General features: G+C 43.4%; 1 protein-coding gene across 1 annotated transcript in view; it reads left to right on the top strand.

Annotated features, from left to right (window-relative positions):
- The window catches only part of LOC306932212 (alpha-2-macroglobulin-like), a gene marked incomplete at its 5' end in the record, with an annotated part of 32,853 nt that continues 18,205 nt past the window's right edge, over window positions 1-14,648 (top strand). The window contains 11 exons of the mRNA XM_079513909.1: window positions 1-199; window positions 922-974; window positions 1,954-1,971; window positions 3,267-3,438; window positions 4,042-4,126; window positions 4,747-4,897; window positions 6,047-6,226; window positions 11,617-11,844; window positions 12,602-12,662; window positions 13,228-13,373; window positions 14,457-14,606. Coding sequence (XP_079370035.1) covers window positions 1-199; window positions 922-974; window positions 1,954-1,971; window positions 3,267-3,438; window positions 4,042-4,126; window positions 4,747-4,897; window positions 6,047-6,226; window positions 11,617-11,844; window positions 12,602-12,662; window positions 13,228-13,373; window positions 14,457-14,606 — 1,443 coding nt within the window. The remainder of the gene's footprint in view (window positions 200-921; window positions 975-1,953; window positions 1,972-3,266; window positions 3,439-4,041; window positions 4,127-4,746; window positions 4,898-6,046; window positions 6,227-11,616; window positions 11,845-12,601; window positions 12,663-13,227; window positions 13,374-14,456; window positions 14,607-14,648) is intronic.

Below are 14,648 nucleotides of genomic sequence, written 5' to 3'. Positions count from 1 at the left end.
ATGACATCTCAACTCAAAGGCATTCATCTGTATCCACCACAGGCTCCAGCAGTGAAGAATCAACTGGTGCGGAGTCTCGAGGTGGTGGTGCAAGGTCAAACATTCCTGTCCAGAGAAGTCAGGAAAATCATGTTCAAACCCTACAATCCCATGACCTTCATCCAAACGGATAAACCAATCTACCTCCCTGGACAAACGGGTAACACTGTCTTTGATAACATGCCATACTATCCTTTTTTTAATTTATTTATTTTTATCCCACGATTTTGTAACCCATTTTTCACCCCTGTGTCAATTATCTAATGTGATCCTGGGCTCTACACACCCTCCGCCAACCTAGTCCCCATATATGGGGGACATGGGGAGAGCAACGAACTTGAACTCATGCTTCCTTCATGCCTGAGTGTCCAAGTTGCTCCTTTACACCTGACAGGGGGGAGTTTCCCTGGTTGGACGTAGCGCGTGGAAGGAACACGTTATTCCAACCAGTTCCTTTCCCCTCCATCAGGCGCCCCGGCTGGCCAGGGGGAGGCAGTTTAGAGACCAGGATTACTGCATGTTTTTTGTGAGGGGACCTACCCTAGGGGACACGGGGAGAACATGCAAACTCCACACAGAAAGGCCCTTTCATACTATCTTTGATAATATGCCATACAGTGTACAGTAGCATGCATGTTTGAAAATAGTGGATAGTCAATGACTATAGCTCAGATTTTGCATAATGTATTTGGATACATATATATTACATACAGGTAAATGGAATAATGGATGTGTAGTATACGCTGTCTTGTAAGTTTGAAAGGAATGACATCAGTTTTGAGCCAACAGCAGTCGGTTCCATTTACCATTAATGCGTGCTACTCATTCCTGTCAATTCCTGTGTCGTAGAATACATGATCTTTAACTAATCATTTATTGCAGTGAAATTCAGAGTTGTTACCATGGACACCAAGTTCACGCCTATCGATGAGATGGTGAGTGATAGCTACTTAAATCATATCCATGAATACGAGACTGCTCGCCCCTTTACCAACTCGCCCCCGCAATTTTTTAAAATGTAGTTAACAGTTAATTTAGTATTTCCCCCCCCTCTCTGAAATCTGAAATTATCTTGTATACAGATTTATTTGATTGCATAGTAGTCGATCTCTATACTCTGTATTAATTAAGTTAATTTATGACCTTCTAGCAGTTAATTTCGTTTTATTAATCACATTTCTTCCATGTAAATGTAGCCCATGTTTTGTAATGGCATCATCATGCTATTATGCCCGTGGATATACAGAGTGAACTTAACAATGATACATTAATATGATAATACCTTTTAAATAATCACAAACGTGAATTATGTTTGTTATTTACAGCTAGGTAGAGTAGTGGGGCGAGATGGAAAAGGTGGCGAGCGGACCTGTTATCATATCCATGACATAACTCTTATGTTTAACCTCCTGGCTGGACAAACAGCTCAATGTGGAGCTGTTTACATGTTTTGCACATGTTACATGTGCAAAACAAATAAACCCACACAAAATACACATACAAATAGACCACAAAATAGATTAGGTTAAGTTGGATCAATGCAGTATCTCTTATGATGACAATGAAACTTGAATTAGAAAATATTATATTATATACAATTCCCATTCTCATTTTCAGCAGATTAACACATTTTAGTTAGAAAATGTGTCACTGTATTATCCATTATATACTCACCATATCAAACGGATTGTGTATACTGTATAAATGTGAATATTTTATGTAGATGGAGTCGGCCTACTGTGTGTGTGTGTGTGTGTGTGTGTGTGTGTGTGTGTGTGTGTGTGTGTGTGTGTGTGTGTGTGTGTGTGTGTGTGTGTGTGTGTGTGTGTGTGTGTGTGTGTATGTGATAGTGAGACCGATTTGGAGAATAGCTTTCTATTTAACAGATATCTGTTTTTCTTCTTCTCCTTGCAGTACAATATTGAAATTGAGGTAAGACTCGCTGTATTGAATATGTACAGTAACAATAATATCCACAACACATTTCATTTAAGCAGTTTTTGATGTTCATATCCACACTGTGAATGTTATCATGTTACCTACGTACCTGATTGATTGATTGATTGATTGATTGATTGATTGATTGATTGATTGATTGATTGATTGATTGAAATCAGTCAACCTGGTCATAGTTTATTCTAAAAAGATTCTGATTATGTTCTTATTCATAGTGATGCTATTGCATAATATGCAACTATGCATGCTTTTGATTCAATCATTTACAATTCACTTCATGCTAATAGCTGCAAACTATACTTTAAAGTTTAAAGTTAATTAAAGTTTAAACAACAACATAAGCCAACTGGTTTGTGACCTATACACCTGGATCATTACATCATTGTTCTGATTGGCTTCTTCCATTGCTGATTCCACTTTTGTTTTTGGCAGAAGTTTTCTATTTTAGTTTAGTCATAGTCTTTGGACTGACACTTCATTTAGTTTTAGTCAAACTTTAGTCAGTTTTAGTGTTAGTCTAGTTTTTAGTTGGTCGACTAAATATCATACGATTTTAGTCGACTAAATCTACAGGTGATTTAGTCGACTAAAATGTATTTTGGCGGGCCTTGATGCTGTCATAATGGCTGATTTTACACTTTTACACATTTTACAAAATAGCCGATCTACAAGCTCACAACGCGTCGCGCTGCGACGCGTTGTGAGCTTGTAGATCGGCTATTTTCAGCATGCAACAAAGTGTAAAATTACTTATACTGGATATCTTGTCCACTAGTCCCTTCCTAACATTTTAGTCTAGTTTTTATTTGTTGACAAAATCGACAGTATATTTATTTAGTCATAGTGTTAGTCATCATGGCTTAGTTTTTATTTTGTTTTTATGTCGTTTTCGTCAGTGAAAAAAGGTAGTCGACAAACATTTTTCATCTTAGTTCTAGTCGACGAAATCAACACTGGCTGATTCACTCTAAAGTTCTACAGAACCCTATAAATAAAATAGTTGGACTTTTAGCCTACTTTTGGGTTCTGAACCACCTCCTCTCCTCTCCTCTCCTCTCCTCTCCTCTCCTCTCCTCTCCTCTCCTCTCCTCTCCTCTCCTCTCCTCTCCTCTCCTCTCCCCTCCCCTCCCCTCCTCCCCTCCCCTCCCCTCTCCCCTCCTCTCCCCTCCCCTCCCCTCCTCTCCTCCCCTCCCCTCTCCTCCCCTCCCCTCCCCTCCTCTCCTCTCCTCTCCTCTCCTCTCCTCTCCTCTCCAAAATGTATTTTTGAACAGGATGCTAATCACAACCGGATTGGACAGTGGGTGAACCAAACATCCAATGGAAAGATTCTGCAGCTTTCTTACTCACTGAACCCCGAGGCCCGTGAAGGAACCTACAAGGTTATCGTTCATGATACTGAAATGAACAGGGAGTTAGATCATTACTTCAAGGTGGAGAAATACAGTAAGTGAGGTTGTTCGTTTGGGAGACATTTTATTCTCGAAGTGGACAAACTGTAAACCTCCAATTGACCTATAGCTAAGCCCGCCTCCCCAAACTGCTATGGTCCAATCACAGCTAAGCATAACATGGGTTAGACAAACCTCTCCACCAATAGTTTTCCTATTATGATAAAACATTGTTTAAAAAAAAGAAATGCCACGCATATATTTTTCCAGTGCATATGGCAGGCCTTGTTGACGGATTTGGAAGAGATTTTGAAGGTCTGGTTCCAAAAATGAACCAGTATTTATTTAATGTGTAAAATCCATGATATTTACATTGGAATGAATGATCCCGGCTGGAAAGTGTCCAAGTGGGAGTGTCTAAGTGGGAGAGGGCGGGGCTTAGCTAAAGGTGAATTACAATTATTGTTATATCTTTTGAACAATACGGGCAGGAAGACCATGTAGTTCAAGATTCACCCTGAAACACATCTCACGTAACATCGAAGGATTCGTCTAAGCATATCATGTCTAAATATGTCTAAGTTTATTTGGTCTTTGTGTGTCATATTGACCTTTTGTGACTTGACAGTAAACAGTGCTTATTGTAATGTTTTCCCAGTCTTGCCCAAATTTGACGTAAAGGTAGAAGTACCCGATGAGATAAGCATTCAACAAGAGGCGTTCACAGCGGAGGTTTGTGCAACGTAAGTGCCGTATGATACACTCTTATCTTAACCCATTAGGACGATTCTACAAATGTCTTCTCCTGACAGTTCTCTGAAAAAGAGACATGTTTCTATGTCAGTCGTGTTCAAACAGTTTCATGTCAAGGACCCCCATCTGAAAATATGTTGTTCCAGGGACCCCCCCCAGAAGCAAAGATTTGAGTTAAAAACGTTCACTCTGAAAGAATATATATTCAAAGATTTGTGCCACATTTTCAGGATTTTTAAAAAATAGCAGACCACTCGGTGGTATGAGCTTGTAGATCTGCTATTTTTCAATAGCTAAATTATAACATAATATTTAAAACACGTGTAAATATTTGGATATGGGATACTAGATATGGGGGAGATATATCTTGTACTATTTCTACGCATTTGATGTATTACCTCGTGTTTAACATGCCACAATTTATAGGCATTTATAGCAGACGCTCTTAATCCAGAGCGATTTACTGTAAATCTGGATTACAGTGATGTAATCTAGAGCATCAGAAATTGAAAAAACAAGTCCATGTTTCCATGTTTCTTTTCGGATTTCATTTCGAAGAATCAACCGAACGAAAGGTACACATATTATGTTCACTCCTTATGTTTATCAGGTATACCTATGGACAGCCTGTGCCTGGCAAGGCAGAAGTGGAGCTGTGCCGACCGATACAGCAAAATATGTACATACCAGTGTTAGTTTCCCCAGAACATCCAGAGGGTGTCCCTGAATTTGCTGCACCCTGTCATAAAGAGAGTAAAAAGGTGACATGACATGATGTTAATGAACCAACTATTCCACCACCTTTGTGCAGTAAAACGACAGTAAAACAAAAAATTGCATAGAGATTGTGCGTGCGTGCGTGCGTGCGTGCGTGCGTGCGTGCGTGCGAGTTGTATAATGTGTTTGTTTAGTTGTTTAGTTCTACTCTCTTACTGTACGACTGATTCACAGCTTGACTTCTGAATGTTATCCTAGTAACACGAGATATATAGCTATAAACACAACACGAGATCACAACACTGGTATCGGTATTCGGTATCGGCTAACACGGAAATTGAGGTATCGGGATCGGTTCGGAAGCGAAAAAAGTGTATCCCTAAGCGGCGCTGGCTCAGGGGTAGAGTGCCTGGATGGCAACCGCAAGGTTGCCAGTTCAAACCCGGGCTCCCCCAGAGTTACTGTCGAAGTGTCCTTGAGCAAGACACTGAACCCCTAATTGCTCCCGATGTGCTGGTTGGTGCCTTGCATGGTTTCCGTTGCCATCGGTGTATGAATGTGTGCGTGAATGGGTGAATGTAATCTATGTAAAGCGCCTTGGATAAAGGCGCTATATAAATGCACCATTTACCATTTAATATACCTGGATGGGCGGTGCAATGCAAATACAGAACCTATGACCATGCTTGCCATTAATTGTCTCACTTATTGAGTGTTTTTTTTAACTTTCTTTGCTGTATGCTTTACAGACGGACAAGACGGGCTGCGCCACCTTTACTTTCAAAATGTCAACTTTCACCAAAAACGCACAAAAGCTTCTGAATGACGAATTGCATCTCAATGCTAAAGTAGAGGAGGATGGAACAGGCAAGTCTTCTTCACGCTGTTGGAACAATGTCAAGCAATGACATGAGAATCAGTTTCACTGTCATGAAATGTGTCACACTATAAGTGACATGGACGTTTTCTTTTCTTCTTACACAGGTATTACACAGCCTCAAGGGAAAGTGCTCTCTCTCTCTTATGTTATTGGAAAACTTTCCTTTATTGAAACACCCAAGGTGTTTGAGGACCAATCAGTGATTAAAGGAAAAGTAAGTCTAAATATAATGGTTTAAACACTACTTCAGTCTGACACTGGCCATATATGCATTCTTCCGTATAACGTTATTTTGTATTTTCCAACTCTCAAGGTCAAAGCACTTTACTTGAACGACACAGCCATTCCTGGCATGATGGTGTACATGTTTGGAGGTGAAAGATGGTCACCGGTTAGCTGCGTGAACGTCACCACTGACGGCGACGGCGTGGCCAGTTTCTCGTACGACACGTCCAACCCTGGACCAGACATGAGGGGGGACATCCACCTCAAAGTAAGTCAGAGTTGGCGTTCACGTCCAACCCTGGACCAGACATGAGGGGGGACATCCACCTCAAAGTAAGTCAGAGTTGGCGTTCACGTCCAACCCTGGACCAGACATGAGGGGGGACATCCACCTCAAAGTAAGTCAGAGTTGGCGTTCACGTCCAACCCTGGACCAGACATGAGGGGGGACATCCACCTCAAAGTAAGTCAGAGTTGGCGTTCACGTCCAACCCTGGACCAGACATGAGGGGGGACATCCACCTCAAAGTAAGTCAGAGTTGGCGTTCACGTCCAACCCTGGACCAGACATGAGGGGGGACATCCACCTCAAAGTAAGTCAGAGTTGGCGTTCACGTCCAACCCTGGACCAGACATGAGGGGGGGACATCCACCTCAAAGTAAGTCAGAGTTGGCGTTCACGTCCAACCCTGGACCAGACATGAGGGGGGACATCCACCTCAAAGTAAGTCAGAGTTGGCGTTCACGTCCAACCCTGGACCAGACATGAGGGGGGACATCCACCTCAAAGTAAGTCAGAGTTGGCGTTCACGTCCAACCCTGGACCAGACATGAGGGGGGACATCCACCTCAAAGTAAGTCAGAGTTGGCGTTCACGTCCAACCCTGGACCAGACATGAGGGGGGACATCCACCTAAAAGTAAGTCAGAGTTGGCGTTCACGTCCAACCCTGGACCAGACATGAGGGGGGACATCCACCTCAAAGTAAGTCAGAGTTGGCGTTCACGTCCAACCCTGGACCAGACATGAGGGTCCCCCCTCATGTCTGGTCCAGGTCCACCTCAAAGTAAGTCAGAGTTGGCGTTCAACAAGCTGCAGCAGATATAGGACAAGCACCTCCTGTGCTGTGAAAATCCTCCTGTTAATGAACTCATGGATGAACGGGAACCCCTTTTGGTGTTTTGTAGCTGTTGAAAAATAGCAGTTCTACAAGCTCATAGCTATGAGCTATGAGCTATGAGCTTGTAGATCTGCTATTTTTGAAAAAACGTGAAAAAGTGTCGCAAATCTTTGAAATATATATTCTTTCAGAGCGAACGTTTCAACTCAAATCTTTGCTTCTGGGGGAGGTCCCTGGAACAACATATTTTCAAATTGGGGTCGGCGGCCAATTACACATAATTCTGGGGGTCCTTGACATGAAATATTGAACACCACTGACATAGAAACATAGGTATTTCAGGAAACTGTCAGGATTTAGAAGATTATTATTTTATTTTTTTCGACGTCGGGCCTAAATGGATTAATCCCGAGGATTTTTGTGAAGATTAGAGCATTGACATAAAAAGGCACCAAACTGACACACTCACCAACTGCACACACTCACCAACTGCACACACTCACACTCACCAACTGACACACTCACCAACTGCACACACTCACCAACTGAACACACTCACCAACTGAACACACTCACCAACTGCACACACTCACCAACTGCACACACTCACCAACTGCACACACTCACCAACTGCACACACTCACCAACTGCACACACTCACCAACTGACACACTTACCAACTGCACACACTCACCAACTGACACACTCACCAACTGCACACACTCACCAACTGCACACACTCACCAACTGACACACTCACCCAACTGCACACACTCACCAACTGACACACTCACCCAACTGCACACACTCACCAACTGCACACACTCACCAACTGACACACTCACCCAACTGCACACACTCACCAACTGAACACACTCACCCACTGCACACACTCACCAACTGCACACACTCACCAACTGCACACACTCACCAACTGAACACACTCACCAACTGCACACACTCACCAACTGCACACACTCACCAACTGAACACACTCACCAACTGAACACACTCACCCAACTGCACACACTCACCAACTGAACACACTCACCCAACTGCACACACTCACCAACTGAACACACTCACCAACTGCACACACTCACCAACTGAACACACTCACCCAACTGCACACACTCAGGCACGTGCAGAGGGGGGGGGGGGGGGGGGGGGGCTAGGGGGGCTTGAGCACCTTCCCTTTTGCAAAAAGGGAATTATTTTATTTTGTTTTTTGCCACATAAGGACATGTGGTGTGGGGGGGCAATACGAGCTTATGTGGGGCCAATAAGGGCTTGTGGGGGGCCAATAAGGGCTTATGTGGGGGACCAATAAGGGCTTGTGTGGGGGGGAAACAAGGGCTTATTTGGGGGCAAATAAGGGCTTGTGGGGGGCAAATAAGGGCTTGTGTGGGGGCCAATAAAGGCTTGTGTGGGGGGGGCAAATAAGGGCTTGTGTGGGGGGCAAATAAGGGCTTATGTGGGGGGCCAATAAGGGCTTGTGTGGGGGACCAATAAGGGCTTGTGTGGGGGGGCAATAAGTGCCATTGGCCCTTCAAGACGAACATTTGACAAGTAATGATAAATTCCACTATCATAATGAATTATCTTTTAATCTGCCATCAGTCAGTTTTAGTTTCAGACTAATGAGAACATATTGCTTATTTTACTGTCCAATGACATGAAATGGCACAAGGGAAGGACTCCACAAAAAGACCACCCCCAAAAATCGGCGCGCGCTACGCGCGCCCACACATGTGCCCTTTTTTGGAGTTTGAGCCCCTGCCCCCCTAGTGCTCTCTGCACGGCCCTGCACACACTCACCCAACTGCACACACTCACCAACTGCACACACTCACCCACTGCACACACTCACCAACTGACATTCACGAGAACAGTTTGCCCTATGTTAGTGGACGTGAAACGGCAAAGTGGCCAGACTAGCTGCATTGCATACAGCAGTGGTTCCCAAAGTGGGGTCCGGGGACCCCCAGGGGTCCTTGAGGGAGTTCCAGGTGGTCTCCAGCTAAATCATAGTTTGGAACCAAATGGACCCTTATGGGTCTGTAACTCTGAGAGTGTACAAATGGAACCTTGGTTCCAATTTTGGTTCCATTTGGTTCCATTTGTACACTCTCAGAGTTAAATTGACATTGATTATACAATATAAATTGAGGGTCCCAGAGACAGAAATGCCATTAAATGGGGGTCCGTATAGAATAATGCATGTCAAACTGGGGTTCCTTGAAGTTAAACGGGTTGAGAATCACTGCTAGAGCCGTAAACATCTTCTCTTATGGGGGGTCTCTGCATGGCATGTCTTTTCAAATGGGGGTCTGCGGGCTAATTAGTGTCAATCATGAAAAGGTTTGGCATACAGTACATATTACATAAGCATGGTTAAAGGACCACTTCACCACTTTTCAACCTATCTTCATATAATAGGTCCTCACTAATAATCATGATAAAATGGCACGATTCTTTTCTACTCAGTCTGTGTCTCATAGGAGGGCTGTGGGCAGTTTAGAAACCGTCCTCCAGTGACATCATCATTAGGCAGATTTTTTTTTAAAACAAGATCTTTTTACAAAAATATTTAGATTTTCATTATCGTGAGAACGATGGCTTCCATTTTCGCATTGCAACTTTTCAGGACTAGAAAGCCTGCAGTTTCTATTAGCTTGGATTACCCATCGATGATGTCACTGGAAGACAGTTTCTGAACTGCCCACAGCCCTCCTATGAGACACAGACCGGGTAGAAAAGAATTGCGCCATTTTTTCATGATTATTAGTGAGGACCTATTATATGAAGATAGGTTGAAAAGTGGTGAAGTGGTCCTTTAATCCAGGGGTTCTCAACCTTTTTGGCCGGGAACCCTGGGAAATGCTTTGGCAATGTCTCGGGACCCCCGCCCCGTCCACCCCCGACCCCCAATATAAATTGACTGCTACAATAACCTTAACCCATTTTGGGCGGGAACCCCTTTTGGTGTTTTAAGCATTATGTTATAATTTAGCTATTGAAAAATAGCAGATCTACAAGCTCATAGCGCGCCACCGAGTGGCGCGCTACGAGCTTGTAGGTCTGTTTTTTTTGAAAAATCGTGAAAAAATAATAATTAATAATTAATAATTTGGCGACCCCCCGAGGGGTCGCGACCCACGGGTTGAGAACCCCTGCTTTAATCCTCCACTGACATGGAGCAGACAGTGAGAACGGTGACCCAACTTTATCTAAGGTCTGTGTTAAATACACAGAGAGCTAATGGGCCACCTGTACAGTCAATAATTAACACAGGCCGGTGAGGATAACGACCACAAACGAACTAAGTATAGACGACAGGGTGGCACTAGAGGAGAGAGATTATGGGGCAAGATAGTCAGTAGAGTTCATCCTCGTACAGTATATCGAAAATATATTGGATTGATTGAAACCTTGGTTTGCTCTCATTTGCAATGCTCTATTTAGGCTACATTACACACATCGCACGCACGCACGCACGCACGCACGCACGCACACACACACACACATGCAATTTTTATAGGAAATATTTCGCAATACACTTGGTTATTAAAGGGGTAATTCCTGAGCCAATAATTTGATGACCGGCTGTGCAGAGGCTACAGTTCCCTATGGAGACACAAAGGAGACTATTTGTGTCTCCATAGGGAATCCATGCTGGTCATCAAATTATCGGTTTAGGAATGCGACAAAAACAGAACAATATCCATGAATTGAAGTCTCAATGGGGTGAGTTATTGAAAAAATAAAAATTAAGTCATTGTGGGGGTGAACTATGCCTTTAACCCAAGAAAACATCACTAAACTCGAGTGTTTAGATTTTACCCAATGAAAATATTCCATAAAAAAATACTTCTCATCAAAATATTATTATTATTATTATTATTATTATAATATTATATAAGTACAGCAATACATGTTAACTTGAGGTACTCTTGTTTAATATTTCATCAAGACCTTTCACACAAAAAAAGGAAAAAAATAGCCTAGATATCATGTGAAAAACATGGGTTATTCTAAAAATATTCATTAAAAAAGAGCTGGGAACTTCTCCTGTAGTCCACCCATTCGTGGGAGAATGTCCAGTGAAATAAACACATACAAATAAAATCCCATTGTGGGTGTGTGGGATTTTTCTCTATCACCCGAACAACCCTTAACCCTAGGTACTGAAAGACCCACCCACCCCAGACATCAGCAACAACACAATAAAATTGTCTGGGTGAAAATCACTCGTGTTTTATAGTGTTCTAGGGTTAACCCATTTTGGGCGGGAACCCCTTTTGGTGTTACCATTATGTTATGCTTTAGCTATTGAAAAATAGCAGATCTACAAGCTCATAGCGCGGCACCGAGTGCCGCGCTACGAGCTTGTAGGTCTGCTATTTTTGAAAAATCGAAGAACGACTGACATAGAAACATAGCTTTTTCAGAAAACTGTCAGGATATAGAAGACATTTTTAGAATCTGATCTCAAAATGGGTTAAAATAACCTTCCTTTCTGTTTTGCTGTGATCAAGGCTAGCGCCACACCAACGATAGAGTACCCTGGATACAGAACTCCACACTTTGAAGAAGGGCGGCATCAGATGTCCCTGGTCCAGGAAGCCACGCCTGACAGCAAGACCGTGAGCTATCTGGAGGTGCAGAAGACGGAGAACCCACTGATCTGCAATGTAGAAAACCTCATCGGCCTCCACTACACTATAGTTGGAGAGACGGCAGGCCTTGTGGACCTGATGTACCTGGTGAGACGCACGCACGCACGCACGCACGCACGCACACACACACACACACTCTCACACCTATTGACATCTAGAAACAGGGAAGTCTGCTTTCAGCATACATTCTTTACTGGTTTTACCAGTTGGCATGCTGGAATATTCAAATGAAACCTCGTAATTGGATTTCTTTGTAATATTTTGATTAATTAAAGGTATATTCAGTGATTTCACTTAATTCAAATATCACTTTTTTGTTTTGTTGTGATAATCCTCCCTACTATAGAGTGTGCTGACCATAATTCCTGCATGGTCAGCACAGTTCCTCCCTGTCCCCAGTTAACCCCTGGGGGTCAAAAAACCTTAGGTTTCGTTTTTGGCTAGGTGGCCCAGCCTTCATCCAATCAGGATAGAGAGGGGCCTTCCGCCAATCATGATCGAGCGGTGGCGGGCCTTGGGGTGTGTACTGTTGGCCTGTCGCGTGTCCCCCCCCCCACTGTAGTGCGTGCATGTGCACATCTCTTTACCAGGGCGGACCGGGGGGGTTTTCCAAATCACCCAAATCACTGAATACTCCTTTAACTTGTCTCTAATCTATAGAAAGTGTAGTTAACATAATTACATGATGACCATCACCCAGAGCTATATGTTTCATTTCAATTGCTTTTACATTTCATCTCTTACTTCTAAAACCATGTATCTGTAAAATGACATTGATATTCTGTGCTGAATTTCATGTCATGAACTCTTTCTCCTCATCATTCTCTCAATTTTGTCTCTCCAGATTTTATCCAGATCAACTATTATCAAGCAAGGACGTATAACCATTGGAGTGGAGGAGGCTAGTAAGTAAACAACAGCAACAAAGACAACAGCACTGAATATCTAGGTGTTTAATTTAAATAAATGAACATAATTCAAATGAAAATAAATAAAACATTCTAGCTGTTGATACACGGACAAACAGTATCCTACAATAAGAACCATGCTATGCTATGATCATGATTCAAAGGTTTATTAGCACCTCAAATAAAAGGTTTTACAGGTCATTCAGCTTCAGGAAAGTTTGTTTCTCTACGCATAAGCTGCAGTAATGTATATTCTTAGTGAGTTAATAGAGATCTCTTAACTGACTAACTCTTAACTGCATCTCTTTTCCTCTCCTCTCCTCTCCTCTCCTCTCCTCTCCTCTCCTCTCCTCTCCTCTCCTCTTCCCTCTCCTCTCCTCTCCTCTCCTCTCCTCTCCTCTCCTCTCCTCTCCTCTCCTCTCCTCTCCTCTCCTCTCCTCTCCTCTCCTCTCTCCTCTCCTCTCCTCTCCCCTCCCCTCCCCTCTCCTCTCCTCTCCTCTCCTCTCCTCTCCTCTCCTCTCCTCTCCTCTTCTCTTCTCCTCAAACTGCTGTGTGGTTCTAGTCCAAGACGGTGAGATCTCCTTCAAGTTGGATGTCACCCCAGAAATGGCTCCATTGCTCCAGGTGCTTGTGTACGCCGTCCTCCCCAGTGAGACGGTCATTGCTCACAGCGCAGACTTCACCACAGAGAAATGCTTCCGTAATAAGGTCAGTTAATTGTGTTAGTTTTGTGCCAATGTTCATGTGATCTCAAGGGATCTGGGTAACATTGTCTGGTCACTGTGGAAGATGAGGAGTCAGAACTTGAAGAATAGTCCAGTAATAATGTAATTTGACCTCAATCTAATTGCAAAAAAAACAAACTCAGCTGATTTTGCATCTTCAATATATCCTGAATAACAGAAAATAAGTTGCCTGGAATTGTCTGAGGGGAAAGTGTTGAAAATGGCCTGTACAGTATGGCCACCATTGACTTCCAATTATAATAAGGCAATATTTTCTGGGCTAAATGTGGCCATAGCAACTTGCCCAAATGTGCTGACATCATCACATTTGGGCAAGTTGCTATGGCTAAATTTAGCCCAATGAGTGTTTTTGTGCAAAACGAATGCTTGGAATGGATTCAGCATCATGAAAACCCCCTAGTTTGACACGTCACATGCTACTTAAAGCATAAGGAAATCTAGAAAATATTGCCTTATAATAGGATGCCAATGGTGGCCATACTGTACAGGCCATTTTCAACACTTTCCCCCAAGACAATTCCAGGCAACGTTATTCAGGATATATTCAGCTGAGTTTGGTTTTTTTGCAATTAGATTGAGGTTGACCCTGTATTTTCCATAGCTTTCCTGTACTAGAAGGGCTGTATGTGAGTGGGGCTAACCTGAGTCATTGCACGGACGTGTCTGTCAAGGTCTGTATTCAAGGCAGTGGCGTGCACAGATAGACACTAGGGGGTGCTAGAGCACCCCCTGCCCTTTTGGCAATGTGCTCTTTTGAAAAACAAAACAAAAAAACTTTTTTTTTTTTTTTGATTTTTCAAAAATAGCAGACCTACAAGCTCGTAGCGCGCCACTCGGTGGCGCGCTATGAGCTTGTAGATCTGCTATTTTTCAATAGCTAAAGCATAACATAATGCTAACACCAAAAGGGGTTCCCGCCCAAAATGGGTTAAGGCAACCGGCCGGTTCCACGCGCTGCACAAGGTGCCCTTTTTTAACTTGAGCACCTGCCCCTCTAAATGTCTGTGCACGCCACTGATTCAAGGAGATGTTTTTTGTATGTCAGGTGGATCTGGAGTTCTCTCCATCCACGGCGATCCCCGGAGAGAAGAACACACTGCAGGTGTCAGCCACGGCAGGCTCGCTGTGTGGCGTCAGTGCCATCGACCAGAGTGTTCGCATCAAGGAGCCAGGGAAGCAGCTGGATGCAGACAAGGTGAGACTTTCCACGTATACTTGGCATCAGCGTCACTTTCTT

The sequence above is a fragment of the Electrona antarctica genome (assembly GCF_951216825.1).
Source record: "Electrona antarctica genome assembly, chromosome: 11".
In the NCBI taxonomy this organism is placed as follows: Eukaryota; Metazoa; Chordata; class Actinopteri; order Myctophiformes; family Myctophidae; genus Electrona; species Electrona antarctica.
Note: the sequence above shows the minus strand (reverse complement) of the source record. Positions and strands in the feature narration are given on the sequence as shown.